Source organism: Prionailurus bengalensis, chromosome E4 (assembly GCF_016509475.1).
Source record: "Prionailurus bengalensis isolate Pbe53 chromosome E4, Fcat_Pben_1.1_paternal_pri, whole genome shotgun sequence".
NCBI lineage: Eukaryota > Metazoa > Chordata > Mammalia > Carnivora > Felidae > Prionailurus > Prionailurus bengalensis.
The window spans coordinates 26153591-26179144 of NC_057360.1; the positions used below are offsets into that span (position 1 = coordinate 26153591).

General features: G+C 46.5%; 1 protein-coding gene across 4 annotated transcripts in view; it reads right to left on the bottom strand.

Annotated features, from left to right (window-relative positions):
* The window catches only part of CACNA1E (calcium voltage-gated channel subunit alpha1 E), a 497518-nt gene that overhangs the window by 11095 nt on the left and 460869 nt on the right, over positions 1 to 25554 (bottom strand). For 2 of the 4 annotated variants that reach the window (XM_043568524.1, XM_043568523.1), the window contains 12 exons: positions 24700 to 24791; positions 23940 to 24105; positions 19403 to 19530; positions 14158 to 14254; positions 11990 to 12095; positions 11018 to 11125; positions 10350 to 10450; positions 9959 to 10065; positions 5929 to 6040; positions 2525 to 2653; positions 1314 to 1494; positions 96 to 286 (listed from right to left, as the gene is read on the bottom strand). In XM_043568524.1, coding sequence (XP_043424459.1) covers positions 96 to 286; positions 1314 to 1494; positions 2525 to 2653; positions 5929 to 6040; positions 9959 to 10065; positions 10350 to 10450; positions 11018 to 11125; positions 11990 to 12095; positions 14158 to 14254; positions 19403 to 19530; positions 23940 to 24105; positions 24700 to 24791 — 1518 coding nt within the window. The remainder of the gene's footprint in view (positions 1 to 95; positions 287 to 1313; positions 1495 to 2524; positions 2654 to 5928; positions 6041 to 9958; positions 10066 to 10349; positions 10451 to 11017; positions 11126 to 11989; positions 12096 to 14157; positions 14255 to 19402; positions 19531 to 23939; positions 24106 to 24699; positions 24792 to 25554) is intronic. The other 2 variants (XM_043568526.1, XM_043568525.1) reach the window with 1 other exon arrangement.

Sequence of the window (25554 nt, forward strand, 5' to 3'; positions counted from 1 at the left end):
ACCAAGGTCTGTGTGGGTGCCCATATTTTGCACCTAATGTTAACAGACCACTCCTCCCTATCTTTCTAGAGGCTCCACTTCCTCTCCATGCTCACCTGTCTGTTGGGGGTCTGTGACCTGCCCTCGCTGGGAGACCTGGACTCATGGCGCTCGGGGGACTCCCAGTCAGCCTGGGTCCCTCGCTCCTCTGAGTTGCAGCGGGAGACATCGGGAGAGAGAAGATGCTTTCGCTCTTTTGAACGTCCCCGCTCTCTGCCCCCTGAGCGGTGGGTGTCAGACTTGTGGCCTGGGAGAGAAGACAAAAGCATCTGATCACAACTCTACCCATACTGGCCTCTGAACATAAAGAGATGTCATATAGCCTGGGACTGAGCCCCTAAAGAACCCCAGCTTCTCCAGGCATGTCAGAGGCAGGAGGGAAAGGTTGGAAAACTACCCTTTGTGAAGAGGTAAGTGTGCAGACACACAGGCCAAAGGATGCAATTGGTTCTCTTCTGCTTCTGTTAACCCTAGACACAATTAAGATAGAATCTTTGCCAACACCCTGGCCCAGGAATTCTCTACGTCCTAAACATGGGTGTGTAACTTTTGGGGGGCAAGATGGCACCAGTAGAAGGGATGGAGGTCAAAGGGTTTCAGTCCCATTGAGGGCTTTTAGTCCCATTTCTGTGAATTACTGGCCCTATGCTACAGGCACGTCACTGCTTTTTAATATCTGTTTCCTCATCTAGCAAAACAGCGTTTGAAGTAGACTAATGATTTGCTAATGATTGTTATCAGTATGACCCTTTTCCTAAAAAAACAAAAACAAAAACAAAAACAAAAACAAAACACAAAATGAAACTCAAATACCTAAAACAGTTCCAGGTAACACTATCGAAGTTGAAGCAGAGTTGGAGGTGAGAGCCCAGACCCTGCCAGGAATATATCAGAGGCCCCCTAGCAAACCCCAGGGGTTTTGCAGAAGGCCATTTGAAAATCTGTTTTTTTTATTATTTAAATATAACTGAAATACAAGGTTAAATTAGTTCCAGGTATACAACATAATTGCTTCAATAACGCTATACATTTTAATGATTTCTATAGCCCTACTCTGAAAGAAAGAAATTTCAGCCTTTAGGATGAATATAGAGGACTTCATTTTGGGATAAGTCACAAAGGGAAGCCACTTCTGGTCATGAGTGTTCTTCCTTCCCTCACTCTCCTCAACCTGCATCCTTATCTGAATCCTGTTCCAGTGATTTTCAGTTCTTGCCAGAATTGGTCGTCAGGGTGGGAGCCTGAAAAGAGGTGAACAGTGAAGACCCCTTCACCTGAGTCAGAATTCAGGCGATGAGCTGACAGTCTCAGGGAGGAGTGGTAACTCCGGCGACGTGACTTGTAGGTGTTTTCACTGCTTCTCTCCATAGAGAATTCCTCCAACCATGAGGAATTTGAACGCTTATCCCGAATGGTGGAAAATGAGCGTCTCATGGAGCTAGGGTCTGTCACCACCTGGAAACGTGAACCCCCCCCCAGAGGAACACAAAATCCGGATTAATTACTGGAAGGTTCTAAAATTAGGGAAGAAGTGAGATAGAAATTATTGAACATTGCAAAGCATAACTTCCCTTGAATCCCTCTTGCTCAGACCTGAGCTGAAGGAGGCTGTTCCAGAAAGTGTCTTATGCTATATTAACACAGATACTGAGACTTAACTAGGGTCTTTTCTTCGTGCTCAGGAAAGCAAGCAGCTGAGTATACAGGGTAAGCTTCCCATACAGCCATTTACCAGAAGAACTCAGCCAGGACCTGCAGTGAACCTTGGAATATGTGAAGGCAATTGTCAAAAAAAAGTCTGCACCACACAAGAAGCACAGCTTTGCCTTTTATTGTTTCCCCTCGCCAGAGAAGGAAGGCCCTGCCATGTAGCCTGGGAGCTTAGGAGAGCCTGTCACTGGGCAGCATCTAAGATTGAACTGCTCTCTATCATGGGTTCCATCCTAGTCCCACCTTAAACTCTGGCATTTTTGATTTGCCACAGATGTTAAAACAGATCCACAAAAACTTCTTGTCTCTGTCAAAACTTGATGTGAGACAGACAGACAGAAAAAAAGAAGCCAGGAAAACAGACAAATGAGGCGTGGCCTGCACTGGTTAGGACAGACGGTCCTGACACAGAGCTGTGTGTGTACATAATTGCATATGTGCTGGGGGAACCAGGAAAGGAGAAAAGGAAAAATACGCAGGGAAAATCCTGTAAAACATTTCTTGCATGGCTGGTTGAGTCTTGAGAATGTTGATCCCATCCGGAAGGAGTTATACCATTTTGCTGGCTAGACTGTTATGGTTAGGGCTTCCTTGAAAACACACTGTGGAGGAGTAGGCTCTATTAAAGATGGCCCATGAGCCAGATTTTTCTTGTAGGGAAGGGGTGGGGGCAAGTCAAGAGCTCACCTGATAATATCAGATGTTTTTTCATAACCCACCAATTCAATACAGCCCAGGATGCCACTGCATAGGGTAGGTGGTGATAGCTTTTTACCTGGGGATCCACAGTCAGGCGTGGCATAGAGGATGCCCTCCCAGATCCCGTATGCTCCTGGGTGTCCGAAGGAAGGTAGATGCCATGGTTAGAGGACTGCACGCTTTTTAATTCACTAACCTCTGGCTCCTGGAAATAAACACACAGCCACGCTTGTGGGACTTGGTTCCATCTCATTGCTTCTCACCTCCAGTGGATGATTCTGCCTCCTCCATAACAAAAATGGCTTTTAGAAGACAGACTTGCATCTTTATGATCTCAGCTGTATGTGTATATATGTGTCCATTTATGTATGCACATGTGGTATACCAGATGTCCCAAACAGAAAGCTCTACCTGGGATTAAAAGGTAAAGATTACCTTTCCTAGTCTAGTATTTATCACTTTTATTTACTACTAAGCAATGTTTCAGATTGTATAGCTCTGTAAAGTATTATGAGTCATAATACTTCTTAGATATGTGAAGTCTACTTTTTGAGAGTTGGTAGCGTTGGTTTCCTCAGATTAAAAGAATAAGCCTATTTATCAACTAAATAGAAACTACTGGGGCGCCTGGGTGGCTCAGTCAGTTAAGCGTCCAACTCTTGGTTTTGGCTCAGGTCATGATCTCACGGTTTGTGAGTTTGAGCCCCGCTTCAGGCTCTGAGCTGTTGGTAGGGAGCCTGCTTCAGATTCCCTTTCTCTCTCAAAATAAATAGATAAAATTAAGAAAAATAAATAGAAATTCCTACTCTAAGGAAAGTCACCAATTTCTGGTGTCAAATATATCATCTCAAACCTTAAGACATGATTTTGTGAGCTGAGAGCTTTCCTAAGATTGAAACCATTTGAAAAATGTGGTAGGTGATGCTGTCAGGGATGCTCTAAACTAGCAGAGTCCAATATAATCCGAACTACTATGTAATTTTAAATTTCCTAGTAACTACATTTAAAAGAGTAGTTTTATCAAACTGTTTTATTTAATCCAATATATCCAAATATTCTCATGTCAACATGTAATCAATCTAAAAAATGAAGATATTTCACATTTTTTTTTTTTTTGCACCAAGTCTACCTATCGCACATCTCAGTCTGGACTAGTACATTTCAAATGTTCAACTGCCACATGTGGGTAGTAGCTGTTATATGGGCTGTGCCACTCTAGAGAATTAGAGATTTCCAATCCACCCTTCTAAGTCTCTGTGCAACTTTTTTTGTTATTTTCCTGGCTAAAGAATGTTAGTTTGGCAAATGTACGTGATCTATACAGATAGCTACTGTCATTGCATAAAGGGTAGGGCTGCCTTGGAAATGTTTACATGGCCACCAAAGAGACCTAGAAATATCCTGGACATCTGGAGATTATAAACCAGAAAAAAAAAGCTATTTTATATTTAGGAAATTATACCTTAACAACCTAGTTGTCTGAATAGGGCACTGCTGAAGGAAGCATGCCCAAGACCCTGTGGCTGGGTGGTTACTGGGGTGAATGGGAAGACTGCCTTCCTAGGACATGTGATACGTGCACTTGAGGGAATTATAGTGTTTGTAGTACATGCTTTATAAAGCACACAGGTCCGACTTGAAACAGACGTGGTAACAACACTACAGGCTGTGGGGTGTGAGAGGTAGTGTAAGACACACGCACAAATCATGGCCACGCCTCTGGACGTGGAGCAGGGGGCCCCAAGGGATGGGCAGAAGTACACAGTGGTGAGAGTATAGCACGGGCTGACACCTGAACTGAATTACAGACACCAGTACTGACAATGAGATGAACACATATCCAAAAAGTCCTGGCACTATGGCTCAGCCCTGGGGAACCCACAGAAATAATGATGTAATAAAGAAAGCCTCCCTGTGAAAGAAAGGACATTATTGAGATTTTCCCAGCCAGACGCATCATGAGGCAGACAAGCTGTAGAATGCTGAGAGGCACTTTTAAGAATCAAACTATCTGTACCAATTAGTCCATGGTACTAAATTCCTCACAAAGAAAGGCAGGAAATTCGTTCAAGGCTTCCTGCCTACCTTACCAAGAACACCTAAGGCACTCATACCATGCGAGGGTCTGGTCTAGCTGTCTCCCAAACACAGCAACGCAGAATTCCCTGTCTCTGCAGTCACTGGAGACAGAATCACCCATTTGAGCTACCAAAGGGTTTTGCCCTGCTCTGAGGGTACTCATGCCAGCAGACATGCACTCCATAAACAGATCAGTCCCACATTTCACCCACATCATCCATCTAGGATGGCTCTGAGGTGCACGGTAGCAGTGGAGAGGGGTCAGGAGAGAAGGGGAGAGAAAAAACAGATGAATTATAATCAAAATGGCATAGAACTTACTATAAGCTGTCTATATGGATTTTTGCAAATGTTGGGTTTTGTCTTTTTCTTCCCAGGCCAATGAACACTTGGGGTTTAATTCTAAGCCCAGGAAGGAACCTGATCTGATGACTCCTGAACTAAGGATAATGGTAAAGTCTATTATCATTGGAAATCACATGTTAGCTTTGTATTAGCAAAATCTAAAGGTCAGTGTGCCCCCTCTTCTCCAAGCTTAAACTTGATGCAAGAGGTTTCTCAGGAATTTTATCATTTATGCTAATAAAAAACTATAGGCTTGGGGCACCTGGGTGGCTCATGTGGTTAAGCATCCGACTTTGGCTCAGGTCATGACCTCACACATGAGGGTTAGAGCCCCGCATCAGGCTCTGCTGACAGCTCAGAGCCTGAAGCCTGCTTTGGATTCTGTGTCTCCATCTCTCTTGTCCTTACCCCATTTTCGCTCTGTCTCTCAAACATTAAAACAAAAACAAAACTCTAGGCTTATGGGAAGGATTTTAGGGACCTCTTAGAATGTACTTGGCTGGTAGAATTGTGACCCAAAGGGACACACAGAAAAGAGGTAAGAGATTGTTCTGTAACTCTTGGCTGACAGCCAGTCACTCACACGTGCTCCCCTGAGTGATCCAGGAGCAGGGCGTCTCCCAAGGGCTGGCGTAGGATATTCCTGTGTTCCCAGAAGCAGTACCTGGCTACACTAAGCTGTCCATTTGGTGCCACTCATTCTGACGGTCCATCCTAAGGCCCCATATCCAAGGCAAGATTTTGACTCTTGCTTCTACATTTGCTGCTTACAGGCATAAGTTAAGAAGGTTTGGCCTGAAGCAGTGTAAGTTCCTGCAGTAGGTAAGGGGACTCTGGGATTGTAAAAATCTGCAGAGGAAGCATTTGTCACAGAACATCAGAAATTCAGCTATGAAAGGAGAGACAGCAGGAAACTCCTGGGGTAACTAACTGGCAGGACTACTGGAAAGGGTTTTCCTGATAAACCATAGCTATGAAATACAATTTGGAAATGAGAATGGGAGGGATCAGGAAACCAAGGAAAGATTTTTGAGGTCATGTAACTCATTCATTCACCAGAGACTGCTGTTCCTGAAACTGTCCATCATCGGCTGGGTCCATACAAGCCAACTGGAATATTTCCTGGGGGGAGAGCGGACTCATCGAAGGGTATCCACTACGGCCACTCCTGAAAAGCAATGGCAAAGTAGGAGGTAATGTGTACATGAGAGAAAAAGAGAGAAAGCCATGTCATAGGCACCACTATTAATTCCCACCCCAGACAAGACTTCCTTCCCACCAAGGGTAACACCCTTTAATACTGGCTGGCTTGTAAGCCTGGTAACTGACAGGCAGCTGGACCCTAGAATTAAAAAGTAAAAAAAAAAAAAAAAAAAAAAAAAAAAAAAAAAAGCAAAAGCATTGGAAAGGAGAAACCACTGTTTTCAACCTGTGTTGGGAACCATTCAGTATTCTGCTGGTGACTGGTGTATCTGTGACAAATGACATTATTTGTCACACTCAGCCATATGGAAGACCAATGCTGGATTGAAACCTGTTTCTGCTCAGTTTCTCCCTTCAGCAGAAAAAAATGCCATAGTTTAAACAGAGAACAATTTGTTTAAATATTAAGCAGTCATGGTCTTTTAAAAAATTTCCTCCAGTTTCAGTAGAAATATGGTTTTATTGTGCCAACATCCCTGGCCAAACTAAACAATTCAATGCTATGAACACTTATTGAAGGACGACTGTGCCAGACATAGTATCTGTTGGTTTATGAACGTGTGGAGTGATCTCAGAGGTGCTGGTGAGGAGGTGGTAACTTCTGGGTTGATGGCTATGTAGGGGGATGCTTGAGTGGTGATGAGGTAAGAGGCCTCTGAATGAAAGGTATGGACAGCTGTCCCTCTGTGCCTGATATTAAACCACTGTTGGGTACCTGTGGACACTCTTAGCCAATGGGATCCACGGGGCAGGTTAGGAGAAAAAGAGATAGCCAGTCTTTCCTGAGAAGATAGCTGCTATAAAATAACAGGTGCCCTCTGACCTACTCAAGGATGCAGAGTGGGCTTCCTGATCGTGGGAAGAAGGTCAGGGTCTGGGCCGCAGCTCTCAGTAATGGTGGAGCTGGCAGGGGGAGACGGGTCTACCATCTTACGCTCGAGGAACAGCCCTTTCATGGTTGAGTCTACTGTACTCATGAATGCATCCACTGGAAAATTTGAGGCATAAACAAGGGGTTCCAGTTACTTAAAAATAATCCATAGGCACAATCTTACCTTGACTTGGATCACAAGGAGAGATCTGAAGAGCAGAGAGTCTCCCCACCCCCCCCCCCCCCCGGCTGGCCCCTTGCTGCTGGGAGGAAGTTTGCTGAATTTTCACAACTGATACAGAGTGATCTGATATTTAAATGACCTGCTTACATGTTACTCATCTTACTAAGTGTGTCTTTTCCTGAGAACCACTAGGAGTAGGATAGGCACTGCTGTATGAGGAATCACAGAATCCCTAATAGGTAGAGAGGACCCTTGGAATCACCGAGCAACCTCAGAGTTGACTAACTTCAACCGAGAGTTGGCTTCCTACTTTAAAAACCTTGTCTGTCTTCTCATCGTTAGGATAAAGTCTGGAACATGGCTGCTCATGATCTAGTTCCTATTTTTCCAGCTTCCTCTTGCCCTTCACCCCCCCCTCCTGAATTTCATTCTCTTAAGTTCACTGAATGTGCCCACCCGGCTTCTTTCTGCCTCAAAATGTTAATACAGGCTGTTCCCAGAGAACAGAATGCTTCTCTCCAACTCCTCTGCCCTCCACAAACTGTTCATGTTACTTTGAGTTCATCCTTCAAAATTCACTTTGTTAAGTAAATACTCTCTGATCTCTCCCTCTGCCGGAACTGGCAGGTCCCCTTTTCACATGGACTCAGATTCTGCCACACTGTTTTCTTCCTATACAAATGACTGAAAATGACAGCTTTTCTTCTTTCCAATAATTGTGTTTCATGACTGGCTTCCCTCCAGGTGTAAGCTCAGTAAGGGCAGAAGTTACGGAGGGACCAATGTCCCCCTCTCAGGACATGTGCCAACATCGATCCCAAAGGCTCATGCCAGAAACTTGGGGGTCATCTTTTATTTTTCCCCTCTCCTTTACTCCCTGAGGCAAATCAATCACCAACTCCTATCCAGTCTCCCTACTGATAATATTTCAAGTCTTTGCATCTCTCCCCATCTCCCTCTTGTTAGTCTAAGGAACAGTCATTAATAATTTACACAATTGCAGTCACATACCAAAAGCAGTACTGTCTCTCAAACTCCTCCCCTCTGATCCAAGCCCACACTGGATTCAAGAATGATCTTTGAAAAGTTCAAGTCTGATCATGTCACACTGATGAGTAAAACCCCACTCCCATATCCCATTTATAATGCTCCCACGTGCTGGCCCCAGTGGAGTTCGTCACCTGCTGCCTCACTGAGCTCTCTGTGCTCCAGCCAGCCATCAGGCTCCTGAAGCTTATCACCTTCTCCCTTCTCTTGAAGAACATGCCTCTGAGTCTCACTTAAACATTACTTCCGCAGAGAGACTTCCCTGACCCCCTGACCAGGTGTGCTGCTTCCCTCCTGTGGTATTCCAATAGGTGACGCTTCTCCATTTGAACTTTCATCACTTTTGTAAATTTCTTTTTCAGGATTTGTCTCCATGGGGACCGTGATAATGTTGACTGCTAAATACTTAGTGCCTGAGCCAGCTTTTCCATCATATTGGGTTTTAATAAATATTGGTCAAATCAATGAGTAAATGAATCAATAAACACAGAGAGAAGTTGGACTGATGCCATGTGGGAGTTATGTAGAGCAAAATGTTTCGGTGAGAGAGGTCTAGGTAGAGGGGTGGCCTCCTTTCTAAGCCAAGGACTCTTGAAAAATGCTGCACACCCTTCCACTGGGAAGGTTCCACTGCTCCAGGCATACCTCCTTCCCGCACAGATCAAAGATAAACATCTGCCGGTTTTGTGTAGACAGGAGAATCCATACCTTGCTACCTCATCACATCAAATATTTGTAAAAATGAGCAATTGCCTGGTCATGGTGTTTGTCCTTTGCTTCTCTTGTAAATGTGTTGGATTATGACCTCTGAAATCAATGTTTTTCAAAAACAGGCATCCAACACCACAGGCAGAAAGGAACTCATGGTGAGAGACTCCAAATGGCTTTCATTCCCCTGATGATTCCTAAAGTTGTGATATTTAGTGACTATTGGCTCCATGAGAACCAGGGCTGGGTTAAACCCAACAACAAAACCTCATTTACATGGGGTAGAGGAATTTCTGCCCTTTGGGTACTCGTACATGCTTGTTGAGGAGAGAAAAACCATGTTATAATGAGATAGGGATGGTATAATAAAGCATTTATGACTAACAAGTAGGGGCTAAGGCTTGCAACTCAGAAGAGTTGACAAATTCCTTAATTGAGGTTTTGTTTCTGCTTCCAATATACACATTTTTTTGTGTGTGTGCCTGATCTAAGGTTGCTTTTGTTCATTACAGATAGCACCGTAGTGGGAATACTCTAGAGGTTAGGAATAACAAACTTAAATTCCAGTTCAGCTTCGGCAACTAATTTAATGTCCAATTTCTTATTTGTTTGAATGATGACACTAACTTATGCCCTTTTTCCTTTGTCCATTCCCAGTGCTGTCTCTTAAGCTTTCCACAATACCAAATATGCATTGTCTGCCTTTTATTACCCCTGCTGAATAACCATTTTAAAATAAAAATTGTAATGGGGCACCTGGGTGGCTCAGTCGGTCAGGTGTCCAACTTCCTTTGTGAGTTTGGGCCCCACATCGGGCTCAGCGCTGACAGCTTGGATCCTGCTTCAGATTCTGTGTCTCCCTCTCTGCCCCTCCCCCACTTGCACTCTGTCTCTTTCTATCAAAATTAAACGTTAAAAAAATTAAATACATAAATAAAAATAAAAAATGTCTTCACCTCAGAGAAAGGGTCATTTGGCTCAGACTATTATTTCTGGGGCATTTCTGGGCCTGCACAATGGCATGGGTGACAGGATGCAAACAGGGCAGCTGTGGACCCATTGGTTATACTCACAAGCCTGAGACAGGGTCCTGCTGGAGATAAGGCAGGGCTTTGGCATTAGCAATGATCTCCTGAGGCAGAGATGAAGGCTCCATGCGCTGGAACATGGGTGCGTTTTTCTGTGTTAAAAGTAGGAAGGAGGAAAAAGGAACTCATATGACCCTGGGGTGTGTTGGTGGAGTGGGGAATACAATTTACTTGGGTAAGATAGGAACATGCCTGATACTCTGATCCACTGGGTTTCTAATCCCCACAACTAGAAAGTTCCTGGACGCTGCACCCCTACCTCTGCTTCTAAGCACTTGCAGGGCACTGTGCCCCAGCTATGCACAGGCCCGTCCCTATAGGGAGTCATGTGACTCCTCACGGCCCACCCACCTCCCATACTGTCAGTGACCCTCACCTGTTCCTCCAGCTGCTGCCTCTGCTTCTTCACCTTACTCTGTTTATAGTAGTCCATGATCATCATTGCTGCATAGATTTTGCCCACAGTCAGGTCAGAGGCTAAAAACACAAATGTGGCATGGAAGGGAACAGGGAGAAGACAGGTGGCAGAGAGTGAGGATACCTCACAAGCTTCCCCATTCTTTGAACCAGGTTTGCTCCCTCAGCCATCCACCTAGCCAGTATTTATTGAGAGCTCCACATGCACAAGACCCTGAGGATACAAAGTGACTAGGTTGCATATCTATCTTTGGGAGCTTCCATAGCCACCCAGTGAGAGTAGGCGTACTGATGAGAAACCACATGTGAGTAAGCATCACCTCCACTGGTCTAGATTTCCATGTCTAAGTAATGGCACCCTATTCCCACCTGCATGAGGGTTTGCTGAACAGTATTATGGGTAGGGAGAGAGCTATGCACCCAAGAAGTTTCACCCACGACTACAGTGACCTATCTTGAGAAAATGTTTTCAATTCATGCCAAAGGGATTAAGGAGTGGGAGATTTGGGTTTCCTAAGAATAAAAGAGCAACCTTCCCTTATCTCCTTGATCCCTCAGTGTTCTAAAAGATGTGGCCTTGGTATGCTGAGCTCAAAGTGACAACGATACCCAGGAGGAGACCCACACCTTTGGGCATGGGCACGAGCAGATCTAGCATCTTCTGGGATAGGTGAGGCCAGATGGCCAGGGTCTCCTTTTGTAGTTCTGAGTCTAGCTGCTGTCTGTCTGCACCACCTAGAATAAAATAAACTTCAATAAATAAAAAAGACATACAAATAACCAGTACCCAGGGAACAGGTGGGGGGAGGAGCTGAATCAGCATGGCACCTCATAGTCCCAGAGGAGATCTTGGCACTTCGTGACAGTGGATCTTGTAATACCACATCTTTCTGCTGAAGAAGCAGAACACATTTTGGCTCCCGTTTTTAGTGACTCAGGGATATCCTGCCACAAGATCTGAGGCCCCAAGACCAAGATCAGCTTCCTCATTCATTTGAAATACCTCCCAGGAGCTTAATATATCAGAGGGAAAGATGAAAAGAGCCAGAAGGAGCCTCCCCTGACTCATTATACATACATCAATTCTTCCGGCAACTCTGACTCCATAGTCTGAGTGACCTGATTTTAAGAAGGATTTGGATCAGGCAAGAGCAGGAAGGCTAGATGCCCATCTGGAAGTAATAAACCTCTTTTCTCCTAAATCGCTGAACCGGAAATCAAGAAGAGCAAAGAACGGCCCTGATGGTATCTGCCACAAACCTTCCAGAGTATTAGAGATACCACATAAGAAACAAAAAGAACAAAATTAAAACTCATTTGTTCAATAAACAAATATTTCTAAGATGCCTACTATGTGCCATTCACTGAAGACCACATCCTGGTAAAGCTGAAAGGAGGCTTAGAGATTGTCAGACCAGTCATTTATTTTCCAGGAGGAAATGGCAGGCATTATAGTGATTGGGTCAGAGGTGAAAGTAGGACCCTGATAGTTGATTTTCAGATCACGACATTGTCAGATGGATGCAATGTTCAAACAGCTCTGTCCTGTGCCACCTTGGGTGAGTCGTTCCAGGGTCCCATTTTCCTTTCCTGGCTTACCTTTGGCGATTTTGATGTCCAGTGCTGTCCGTATCAGAGCCATGAGTGTGGAGGTGAAGTGGACTGTCATGTCCTCAGCTACTGGCATATTCATCAGGACCAACCTCTGTGCGAAAGAGAGAAAAGAAAGAGCAGGAGGGAAAAAAATATCGAAAGAAACCTTGGTGAGAAGAGAAGAAAAGTGTGGAGGTCAATGCTGAGACAAAAAAGAAGGGCAAGGATTCCCCATCCCCGGTCCCACCTCCTCTCCCTGCTTCTCACTTATGGCTCATTTGCTGCTGTTTAGTACCCCCCCCCCCCGCCCCCGGAGAATGTTGCCAAATTCCAAAAGAAGGAAGACTAATCATTCTTGAGGACTCCTCCATGGTCCTAAGAATGTCTTTAATAGGGATGGAAAGTGATTTCTAAAAGAAGTGGCTCAGAGAAAGGAGTCAGCTCTGGGAGGTGGCTCCATTCCCTGATGCAAGGCTGCTCTCTCTTTCCCCTTGTCCCATGGATACCCCCAAAACTCACATGGAAAGGTAGTGATGGGAGAGATTTTGCTTTGCTTATCTGTTGAAATATGCATCCTGATGCCCCCCTTTTTGAGTCTTTAAAAGGTGAAATTTGCCAGCACGTGATTGAACATGCATAAGTCCAACTTATCCAAAGGTGGATGAGGTGGAGCAGGATGGAAGAGGAGGAGAGTGCAAACAGGGTACAGGGGAAGAAAGCTGGGAACAGCAGAGGAGAGAGAATGAGAGAAGGGTGACCAAGGCAGGAGCAGAGTGGGCAGGCCTTGTTCCCCTCACCCAAAAGAAGGGATCAAACTGAAATGGCCAAATCCACTTTCCAGAGAGTATATTGCTTTTGGAATCCTTTAACTTTTCCTCCAGTCCCCACGCCCCTTCAACCCGCCAAGCTTCATCCCCGACATTCAAAAAACTCAAGGCCACATTCTACCACCTGGTACTTTGGGATGTGGCCATCATGAGCAAAAAGGATGCCAGCCCATAAGCTGCACATGAAGAGCCATGTACTGGGCCCTCAAGGGCCCTGTTCCAAGGAGATGCTCTCTGGAGCTGTACAAGTTGGAGGCGGCAGCAGCAGCAGCAGGTCCTCTGGCAGAACCACCAGCCTAGCAGGGAGGGACATGTCTCTTCCCAAGGCAGGATCTCTAATGCTCCAGTGGAACATCTGGCCTAATGTGATTCTATAGACATGGTGTCTTAGAGTGTAAAGTCAGTTTCTTGTTTGTATCTGAGTTCCATCTCTCTCCCACTTCCTTAAGCTTCTAGAGAAGTGGCCACATTGCTGTGGTATATTCCTAGATGAAAGAGCTCCAGAGTTCTGGGTCAGTCTAAACACCAAACAGTAACTATTACTAATGGGTGGAGAAAAAAAAATCAGGCCCCAAAGCTCTGAGTACCCTAATGGCGGGTGACTTCCAATGTATGCTGCTGCTCTGAGCAAGCCATGGGGAATCCACCCATAACTCCAGGGCCAGCCCCCAAATCAGTCATGCCAATAATGCAAATCTAATGCTGAGTGCAACTTGTGCCCAATGTCACCTTTTCCCTTGTACTGACAAGAGAACCGGGCAGCTGGGCTGGTGGGGGAAGGGGCCTGGATCCTTCATCATGTATCCTAGAAGTCGCGTTCTTCTTTTTTTCTAATACCTAGAAGGAACCATGCCACAGTTCCTTCCTATATCAAAGAAGAAGACATTCATTAAGGGTTTGCCTCTCTCCTAAAAATTTGAACCATGTTTAGACAAATTTCTGCATCATTTCCTCAGCTTATCTGATTGGAGGTTTTTTCTAGGCTCTGATAGCAGTTTTGCTGTTCGCTTCCTTCTTGCCCATATATGCTATCCTGCAGGCCACCACTCTGCCTCCTCTGAGCAAACACGCTACTTAACACTTCCTTTCTAGTCATCTGCTCACAAGAAGCCACACGCTTGGAGACACGCAGAAGAACACACAACAAGCCCCACGGTGAAGACTCCTGCCAATCATTCCTCATATTGTTTCGGGACTCCATACTTCCAGGAACCTTCCTTGCCCTTTGACCTCATCATTCCTTTTCCCCTTGGTTCCCTCCTCCGCCTCCCCGGCCCAGCTTCCTCCCCATGTTCTGGCCTCCCTCCTGTTGGTCTCTAGCCCAGAACAAAGGAAGGGGTGGTCTACCTTATATGCCACTTTGGAGGGACATCTCTTGCCGAGGCCTAGCGGTGGTGACATGAGAGTCAGCATTTCATACATCTCAGTGTAATGGATGCGGCCACTGCTCATGGAGGGGTGGTAAGTGGAGACGGGGTGGGGGGGCAGGGCAGGGAAGGAAGTGAGGAGAAGGATGCAGACCAGGAGGAAAGGAGAACAGGCATTCCCAGAGAGCCAAAACAAAACAAACAAAATAATACAGAGAACAGGAGAAGAGAAACAAAACAAAATGGACAAACAGAAAAAGAATAGGAAACCTGTTAATCGAGGCAAATCATACACGGGACTCCATCCTGGTGCGGATTTATATCACGCCCCACACAGACCCGGGAACGTTGGTGGCAACCTCTGGTCCCCCTGACTCTGCTGCGTAGTCATGGGGACGCGTTTTCTCCTCGTGGTCGATTGTCACCTACTTCGCTACTCACTCTATCCATCCTCCATACAACACAAGCCTGTTTTCAATTCCCAGGGCTGTGTGCGAGCGGTATAAAACGGATAGACGGTGCTCCAGCCACGGGTTAGGATTTCTGGCCCCGGCTGGGAGGGGGCCCCGACCTGCATGTCAGGCCCTTCTCCTCCTCTGAACCCACAGGCGGAACATCGTGTATCCCCCTCTGTGGTGTGTGTGCGAAAGGAGGCGGCAACTTGCACTGAAAGTGGCGCGCTACTTTTCGGAGCCGGCCGGTTGCTTCCACCTGGCTCTGCTGGGAAGAGTGCTCTCTACTCCAGGCATGCCCCAGGGCAATGGCATGCTGGGGACAGAAGAGACCAAACCAGGAGGAGGAAGAGCATCTCGCATGCCATGCTGCCCTCCCGGCTCTCCCCACATGCGGCTGCAGGTTTCACCGGGGCGGAGTTTAAAGAGTCTCAGCAGAGGCAGCTGTTTGGCCTCCTGAGTACAGGAATCACTGTGTCACCACCCCACGCCAGCTCCTTCCCATTGCCCCGGCTGGCATCTTCCTGGGCCTAAGTCTTCTGCCAGCTGCCGGACCGAGCTACGCCCAGAGAGCCCACCCTTCTCTCCTGCGGCACCAGGAGATGCTTCCTTAGCTAGCGGGTTTGGCCTCGGACGGTGGCTTGGCAGAGCCGCTCCTGTTCCAGTTCCCAGGGTCTGGCAGAGTTGAAGAGGGGGTCCTATGTGCCCCTGAGCAATGTCCTTGGTCTCACAAACAAGCAGTGATGTCGCAGTTATGACAGGCCCCCTCGATCCCATCAACGCTACACATAAGACCCCTAAGGCAAGAAATCTGCTCGGGAGCCTCCGCTGCCCTACAGAGACCTTCGCAGACCCCCTGAGCTACTGCATTCTTCTAGACACCCCAAGTCTACCCTCTCTTACCACTCTCACCTCCTGCCCTGATTCATTATAGTTTCTCCCCTCCTTTCTGTCCTCAGGCTTTTACAATCCTTTCTGACCAAACTATCCAGGGGCTGGAGAATGGGCGGAGGTAGGGACAACTAGAATCACATTTTGCTACATTGCACATGGGAGGATGCTGCTGCTTTTCACCAAAAGGAGGTTCTCTGTTCTCCAGTGAAGACGTCTGCATTCTCTGGAGGACGGGGAGGTCCTTCTGGTGAAATCTACAGATTAAGATGGAGTGGGGAGAGGGAGAGAGACAGAGTGTGTGTGTGTGTGTGTGTGTGTGTGTGTGTGTGTGTGTGTTTGTGTGTGCGTACACATGACTGAGTGTGTGCATGTGCAGAAAAGTGAGAGAGGTCAAATCGGCCTTCCATATCAAGTCCTTTTTTCTGCCTTCCCCCCAAAATGTGCCCTTCTTCCTTCTGTAACAGCTGCTGGTTCTGGGAGTGTTTGGACCTCTTTAAACTCAAAGGAAAGCAACATGAAGGTTCCCTCATGTGGCGCAGCGGTGGTGGAGCAGAACGGAGAGGTGGGTTCGAAGTGGCACCCCACCGCCGGTCATGGCTGGGGACTGGGAGGCAAACCTTGCAAGCCACCCTGTAGGGGCAGTTCTCTCCCAGGCCCAGAGGCGGCGAGATCACCCGCACTAATTTGTACATATCCTTATACGGGATCCTGCCGCTGTAAAGGAAGCACAGGTGGGTTAATAGGACACTCAGAGAAGGGTGGGGAAGACAGGACAGTTTAGCCATGATGTTGAGGGCTGGAAGAGGGAGAGCAGCTTTTTCCCTCCGGCCTGGTAAAACCCAACCAGGAGAGACTGAGAGCAGTGAGCCTCAGAGAACCATCACCTTGCTGAACTGCACTGCCCCCAATTTTCTAAGGAAATCAGAACCCGTCCAGTGCCCAGAGGGGCTGCTGCATGACCAAGAGCACCCCGAGACACCTATCTGGCCCACACTTCGTCAGATGCAGAAAATGGACTCTGGCTCGAGCCAGGCCTTGAAGAGCACAGCCTGAGAGTTCACACAAATGCCTCTGACAGCTGTCAAGAGCAGATGCCAGGCTGCCGTGAAGTGGACTGCCCAACTGTTTGCTTTTCGCAGACATTGATTACAGTCGGTTACTCAGACCCGCTTGTCAGGGGCAGTGGGAAGTCAGCATCTTTCCGCAGACTGTGAGAGACAAATTTCCCATTAGGCTAATTAGCAAGGAGCTCAGTTGGCACAAGGGAATTTGCAAAGGGCTTTGCTTCTCTTGGTGGCAGATTGTTCCCGAGTTCAGCTTGGGCGAGCTCTGCTCCCTCGGTGGGAGCCCGCCTGGATCTGTGCTGGGAGAGCAGCCTGGGAGGGAGCTGTGGACACTCTCCTTCTGGCTCTGCTCCTGCCAGCCAGCCCACAGGCAGCCTGGTCAGATCCAGCCAGGATTCCAGGAACAAGGTGACCTATCTCACCAACCTTCTTTCACAAGGGCCTGCTAGAGAGTCCTGGCTTTCCGTGAGAAGGACAGAATCAACAACTGATTCCTTTTCAGCAGCTAAAGCATCTGCTCTTTCAGAGACCAGAACAAGGAAGCAACATCCCAGTATGGACCATGGTTTCCACTGGAAATTATAAACACACATGTCCACCTCTGAGCATCCAGTCCTTGCCAGCTGCCACGTGAGGCTTTGCCCCAGCTTTACTCTTTCCAGCCTTTTTTTGATTTTGGTGTTAATTCCTCCTCTTTTTCTAAATAACAGCTCATCGGTACTTCAAGTCTCTTGATTCTTGAGAGGAAGTTCATTTAACCATTTGCTCTTTGTTTCTTACTGAGATTGGGATGCGGGTGGGTTGGTACTGCCTATAGGCTGGTGTTCCCTGCATCCTGTATGAGTCTTCTTTTTGAACACATTGGCTCACATTATCCCTGTTAGTTCTTTCCCCTGCATCTCAAAAAGAAGGCCAAGGAAACTCTAACCAGAACATGACGCTGTGAATTTCAAAGCAGAAGAGATTCTCCATTCTATTTTTGCTCTCTCACAGCTCCTATATCTGAGTCTCATGGTTTTTTTGTTTGTTTGTTTGTTTGTTTGTTTTAGTCCTCATGGAATCATTTCTTCCCAGCAGCCAGAATGAGTCGGGAGAAACACATTTAATGCACATAGTATTTGGGTCCCAAGATATTATGAAAGCACAGGAAGCTGTGGTTTCAGAGAGCTAAAGACACCTGACTGAGGCCAGGTGAGCAATGAACTTCTCTGCTAGCAGTTCTCCTCTCAGGTTGAGTGAAGACATCCCTTCTCAGGCTCCCAATCCCATGGCCATCCATGCTTTCCAAACCAATTTTCCATAGCTTCTGGTTGTTTTCCTGTATAGTTATTGTCAGTTATAACAACAGTTACATACATGATTTCATATCATCCTACTACCACCCTTCAAAGCAGGCAGGTATCAACACCATTTACAGATGAGGAAGCTCAGAGTAGTTAAGTGACTTGTCCAAGGCCACAGGGCTGATTTGATGCAAGCCCTGGCTACATTCCCTCTAGCACAGCACCCATGGCTTTCTAAGCAGCGCATCTACCAGAAAGTAGATCCAGAGAGGAAAAGCCATTGCTCAGCCATCGTAATAGGAATGGATTTAGAGAACTCTGTGCCCTAAGTCATTAATAATTACTGAGGGGAAGAGGAATTCTGATTCACTCTTCTGACATTTGACCCAAGTTCAACAGCCTCACAGGAGGGAAGATTTTAGGATGAGTCTCAGATTATGAAGGGGCTCCAGGTGGAAGCAACGTGGGCCATTCCTGTGAAGGATGGCATTTCTTGTAGTATTTTCAGAGGGGGACCAGAATGGGTAGATTGGTGAGATAAGATCCTAGAACTAAAATGACATGGGACAGAAAAGTTCCTGTGAAGGAAGTGCTTATAGAACAGTCACCCTGTCCTCAACCGTGAGGGGCCAAAATGCTGTTTCTGTCCTCTAAAGCAGGGATCGGCAAACTTATTTGGTAAAGGATCAGGTAATGCTTTGTATTTTGAGGGTCACACTGTCTTTGTCACAACTACACAACTCTTCCTTATGGTGTGAAAGCTGCCACAGACTATACATAAATGAGTGGATGGCTGTGTTCTAATAAGCTTTACTCACACAAACAGGCAGTGGACCATGTTTAGCCTTGAAGCTGAAGTTTGCCAACCCCTGCTCGGAAGCCCAGGAGGCACAACATCTGAGAAATACTGGACGGTGAAAGAAATTGGGGGATGTTATTCATGCAAATTCCTGCCATTTAATTCAATTCTGTATATAAAAATCCTTAAGTGTTTAGGGGATCAGTTGGAAGATCAGCCTGCTGAGTTTTCTACATAATTTTAGTCAATCTCAAACCATGTCTTTCGAGAGGGATGACGGAGATAAAATGTTAATGTCACTTACTGTGATGGCCAGATGTTCTGGCCCAGAAGACCCCTGTTAACCCACCCCTCTCCCCGCCCCAATGACTCAAAGGAGTCCACTAACCACTGGTAGGGAAGAAAAAGAAAAAGATTACTGGAAGCCCCTCTGGTGATTGAAACCAAGCACTCTGAGGTGCAGACTGTGTGATGAGATTGGCAAAGAAAAGGAAGGCCTGTCACAGAAGGAATGAGAGGGAAAAGGAAGATAAAGAAGCTATGTTTTTGTTGGCTGGCTGGATACCAGAGCCAATCTGAGGGCCTGAGCTCTTCCCCAGGCCAGGACTGAGAGGAATCTCCTCTCCTTCTGTAACAGGCAGTCCTTTAGGTGGCTCTGGTTCCAACCCCTTCCTTGGGAACCCCACAGGCCCTTGATATGGGCCCCACTGGGATGGTCGAGAGGCCTACGCACCATGCAGCTCTGTCATATTCTGCCCAGACGCGGACAAACTCGTCCAAGTGGTGAGGCCCTAGGATGGATGAGTCCCGAGTCAGGTACTCAAAGTTGTCCATGATGACGGCCACAAACAGGTTGAGCATCTGGAGGGCATGGGGTAGAAGAGGAGTTAGGTAGTGCAAACAAACCTAACACAGTAAAACAGGTTTCAAGGCCAATAAAGAATTCAAAAGTGTGTGAGGCCGAAGTTCCTAACTAAAGCCCTATTCATCTTGTTGAATGCCACGTGTTTTCATCAGAATTTCCACACATTTCACTGTGTATTATTTCACTCTTCAATGCCACTTTATATTTGGAAAGAACCCCACAAAAAGAGTCACTTCATTATCTGTTCAATTAATTTGTTATTGCAGCAGAGGGAGCAGTAAGAGCGACAACATTCTCGAAGTCAAGGCCTGACACCAATCCTCCCTTCTAGCCTCCCCCACCCCCAACCCTGCTCCACAAAAGGAGCCAACAGAAGAACTAGTAAGATGCCTTAGAGCTGACTGCGTGGCTTACTGTGTGAAGACCTGGAAGCCGTTCATGACCTGAAGTGGCTTCCAAGACCCCGTTGTCTCACTTATTTGCACAACATTTGCACAGCATTTATTGTGCACCCATTGTGCTGCAGAGATCCAGGTGCTAAGGATGGGAAGTAAGAAAGTTTTGTCCAGAGATACATTCCTATGCCTAGCACATTGCTTAAAACAGAGCAGACCTTCACCTGTTCCTTGAATATTCTTAAAGACTTAGTATTTAGCACAGACTGTGATGTATGAGGAACACACAAATGGTGTAAAATTTTTTATGAGCCATTTAAGAAGCATACACAGACAGGTTACAACGGGACCAGAAAGGGGTATGAATGTGAATTTTGTATCATTTCCAGTTCATGAAATATTATCCATCTTTTATTTTTTCCTTAACCATTTAAGAATGTAAAGGGGTGCCTGGGTGGCGCAGTCGGTTAAGCGTCCGACTTCAGCCAGGTCACGATCTCGCGGTCCGTGAGTTCGAGCCCCGCGTCAGGCTCTGGGCTGATGGCTCAGAGCCTGGAGCCTGTTTCCGATTCTGTGTCTCCCTCTCTCTCTGCCCCTCCCCCGTTCATGCTCTGTCTCTCTCTGTCCCCAAAATAAATAAACGTTGAAAAAAAAAATTAAAAAAAAAAAAAAAGAATGTAAAAACCACTAGCTCATGGGCCATACAGAAAGAGGTGGCAAGCCGGATATGATCCACGGGCTATAGTTCCCCCCATTTCTGGTCTCAATTTTGCAGTAGGCAACAGAATCCACTGAAGGGATTTGAACTAGGATAAAGACCTAGATATATTTTATCCAGAAGGAGCCCCTGGAAGCAGGGGAGAGTTTTGTGGTGCTTCTGAACCAAGGCAGTAGCAGGAGAGTAGTATAGATAGGAGAATTGAAGGACATGGTATTGATAGAACTAGACCACCTGAATAGCACTGTTTTATTGTTTCTTGGCTGCCTAGAACTCATTTACTATACATCTGGTCTCTTGAGGACCACCCCCCCCCGCATCCCCCCAGCCGCCTATACCCAGTTAATATGGTTCAGTGGGGTACCACCTATGACCCAGGTCTCAATCAGTCACTGAACCCCATTTTCCTGGGCCACAGTGATTGGTGATCCAATCAAGGCCAATAAAATGGTATTGAACCTTCTGGGCAATAGACTTGTTCTTCCCTGTGAGTCTTGAATGTATGAGGACTGGGGTCTAGAGCTGCTGCTACAGCCATCTTGGAGCCAGAGGCTGGGGGTGTTTGGAAAAGAGCTCACAGGGAGGAGCCTGGAGGAAGAGATCCATAAATAAAGAAACTTGGTCCTGGTGATGTCATCTGAGGGCCAGATCAAGCCTGCTAATGCCTCTCCTGCCCCAAGACTCTTCATTTACATATGCCTGTAAAATCCCTTTTTGCTTAGGCCAGATGTAGCCTCGTGTCCTGTCTTTCACAGTGAAAGAGTCCTGCCTGAGAGACAGAACTGCCTGAGGGGACAAGAGGATTGGATGTCTGTTGATTCCCAGGCAAAATGGCCAGGTGGATGGAGGTGACAGATATGCAGACGGCATACAAGATAAGGAGAAAGTCTGGAGACAGGACATGGTTGGAGTCTTCTCCGCAATACAGACTGCTGGCTGTTTCCTAACAACCAGTCTCATTCCAGCTTGCCTTCCTCTGTTTTCCTATGTCCCACTGCCTAGAATACAAGCGGATGCCTAGCCGTGTAGCCCCTGGAGGTGATGTCTGGGGTGCTCACCACTCTGTGGGATGACCGAAACAAGCCTGTACTGCCTTCCTCCAGACTTCACTGGTGTGCAAGAGAAACAAACATCTCTTTTGGTTAAGTCACTGTTATTCGGGGAGTTCTGTCTCATGAAACCTGAGCCTAATCACAGGCTGGGCCTTTCTTTCTGTCACTGAGATTGGAGCCGCCGTGAATACATATACTCAATCACTGCCTGGGTTCTAAAGGGGTTTCCACATAGCCACACGTTTGTTTTACACTCCTTTCAAGGTACTTATTATTAATGTTAATAAAACAGTATTATCTTTGCTTCATATTTGTGTAGTCTTTTATAGCATGGTGTGCACACTCATACCTATTATTTGCTTTAATGCTCATCTCACCTTGTGAGGCAGGCTTAATTATCATCAGCCCTTCGAGGGCACATGTGCCTCCAAGGACACATTTGTATTCTCACCTCCAAGCACACAGCCTGGCTCATCACAGCAGATCAGTAAGTCTAGAGTGGTTGGTTTGAGTTAAGAAGCTGTGTGACTTGCCCCAGGTCACAAAGTCGGTCTCATGCAGGGCTGAGATTTGAAAGCAGATCATCTCATCCTGAATATAGCCTCTTTAAAAATAACATTAATGTGAATTATGCAGCACCCTCCATCTCAAAATTCTGAGTACCTTTATAGTCTCTAATTAATTTTCCAGTTATATCTTGGTTTCTTTTAAATATTTATTATTAAACACTTACACCATGTAGGATAAAGCTGAGCTGTCCACATGCCCTTCTACCTGCTCCGTATCACCCCTACAGCAGCCCCGTCAACAAGCACTCATACCCCCGTATGCCTTTCTCCCTTGGACTCCAGCCGACAGAGTGACTATAACCCACTCACAGTTTCTCCCCAGGGCCTCTAAGACACTGTTTTGTGTTCTTTTTCATTGAAAACCTTTCACACCCCCAAGAAGAGAGTGTATTCAAACAAATCCCCGCTCACCATGAAAATAATACCCTTATATCGACTCATTTTCCCTCCCATTTACAGAAGCTACAAAAGGGAAAGTGTCTTGGCCATTCTAGAACAGCAACAAAGCCAAGACACAAGGCAGGCTACCCAAGTCTCTAGCTGGCTCACTCTCTGCTACGTTAACCTGCTGACCACCCTCCAAAGTCTGCCTGAAAGCTGCTTTTCCACACCAGAGAGCTAGACATGTGGCAAATCTCCTCATGATCACTTTAGGGAGGTAGAAACACTTGGCCATGAGATAATTCACTTGCTGCACGGCTGTGAAATTAACCACTTTTCAGTGGTATTGCCTTAGTTTTAGACTTGTTCAGCGAGTGACATTAGCAGCGAAGCCAAGCTGAGGGGTGTCAGGGTGGCCAGAAACATCAGACTGACACTTTAACCTATCTGGTAGCACCTTGTCCATGACTGTGCAGGGCAGGGATGTCTGGATGCTGGTGTGCTAACTCATGCTTTCTTCCAAAAAGAATTAAGAAGGCCATCTAGGGCTTCTCACCATTTTCAAAGTGGGTATGCTTCACCTATATCACTTAATATTTACTAATGCCCAAAACAGTCCATTTCCTTTCATGCCTCTCAAGCTGGCCAACTGTCATCAAACAAAATGACAGAAGAGAGATCACATCTATTACATCGTATATTGTCATCACTCTACCTTATTAATGCTACCACTTTGTACTTCCAAGGTACCTTTTCTCTTTTGAAAGTCTCCAAAAGAGAGATAAGATATTCTTAGTCCTCCCTGTAAGATACTATACCTGAAGTATAGAGAAGACAGATTTACTACAGGTCACAACAGATTCAACATGAAGCTCAATACTCTATTCCCTAAACTCCACTCCACTTGTTGTTCCTTCTCACAGTAATCCTTCCCTAGAAGCAGCAAGAACTGTCCAGTGTCAGCCATGGGAAGTCACCCACCCAGGAGTTGGCTAAGGATCCTGGCCTTTAAAAGTTCCTTGGGAGGGGACCTGGGTGGCTCGGTTGGTTGATCATGGGACTCTTGATCTCGGCTCAGGTCATGATCTCGTGGTTCATGAGTTCGAGCCACGCATCGGGTTCTGTACTTGATGGTGTGGAGCCTGCTTGGGATTCTCTCTCTCTCCTCTCTCTCTCTCTGCTCCTCCCTGCTCTCTCTCTCTTTCAAAATAAATAAGAGTTTCTTGGAGGATGGGGCGGGATAGGGTAGAGTAGGCCACATCTCAAGCCAAGAGCACAGGGTTTGCTCACCAAGAAGGAGCAGAAGAAGATGAAGGAGACAAAGTAAACATAGGCCAGATCGGTGCCACAGCGCTCATTCTCATTCTGCCCTGATGGCGCAGTGGTGTCGGGCTCACAGCCTTTCTCCCCGAGGCACGACAGCATTATCTCCTGCCAGGCCTCACCTGTGGCACTCCTGAGCCCAAAAGAGATTTTGGTTAGTAGCATCAGGTCTGCGTGTCTCATCCTCTCCTTGGCCCTCTTCCCCAACTCACCCACCCCTTTCTCTTCTCTGCAGGTTCCTTTTGTGACCAGTTAGTGTCCCTCCAGTACTTTCTATCCAGAGAAGAGGGCCCAGGAGGTCTCTCTTGGGCTCTGTCACCTCACCCACTGCTTCTCTGTCTTTTCAGGAGTCTCTGCTGACAGTGGTAGAGATAGTGATGGGACTCTCTAGGGCCACATAAACCTGGCCATCCAGAGTTTCGGCCCTTAAATGGAATTTGGTCCGCAGGAAACTGTCTCCACCCTCCCTACTCAGAGTCCTGGCATGCGTGTTCTGAACTTGCAATTTACAAACTAACCTCTGAGTCAAAGATGTCAAGGAAACTTTCTCTTGTCATCAGAGCATTTTTTCAGAGGCACTGAACCTCCCTACCCCTGCCTCTAGTCTATTGTACATCCTGATAGGATCAGAACACGCAGAACAAGGAGACAAATAGGAGGAGGAGGCAGAGTAACTCCGTCTCCCTCGACAAGACAGTCGCAGTATAAGAGTTTTGCATCCAGATACCTGAAGAGTAACATGAGGGACCCGAAGAAACTCCGGAAGTTGTTGTGTCGGTTGATGTGACTCTCCTCATCTAATTTTATGTTTCCGAATACCTTGAAGAGAAAAACAAAAAACAAAGAGCATGACTTGAGCTGTGTGATGTGTCCTGCATATGAATATTAGATGCACCTCATCTAATGGGGTTGGCAAATCTATATGCATGGCCTTTCCCAATGGTCCAATCCTGAAGCAGACAACTCAAACCCAGATAGGCTGATGGATCCCATGCTCCTGGCCTGACATGAACAAGTAATTATATTCTTCTGCAGCAGAGAGGACCAAAGACCATAGAAGGCAAGATCTTTTTGAAGTCATTCTGCCTGTATGTAGTTCCTCCCACACCTAATTTGGTCTTTTTATTTCCATGGTACCTGTCACCATGGTACTCAAGCAGTCTATCAAAGACATACCCCATAACAGAAGTGCAGGGAAGGAGCTACCCCTGTCTTTCTGTCTCAGGTAGTAATGATTGGAATATGTGTATTTGTAGAACATGTGATTGACAGCTTGGGCAGGTGCGGCCCTGGAATTTGCAAGTGGTTTGGGTCACAGAGGGGCACCTCTATCTTCCTTGGATATGTTTCCATCCAGAGAGTCCAATTTCAGAAAGTCAAAACATCTATAATCTAGAGTCCATGACAATGAATGCACACAAAGCAAAGTCCAGACCAATAGGATGAAGAAAGTCAGAAAAACTGGATACTTAGAAAAGGAGAAAGAATGGGCAGACCTGGCTATAGAATGAATTTGCTAATCTGCTTTCGGTCTTTGAGCCCAGAATGTGGTCACCATGCAAATTCACATGAAAGAAAAAAA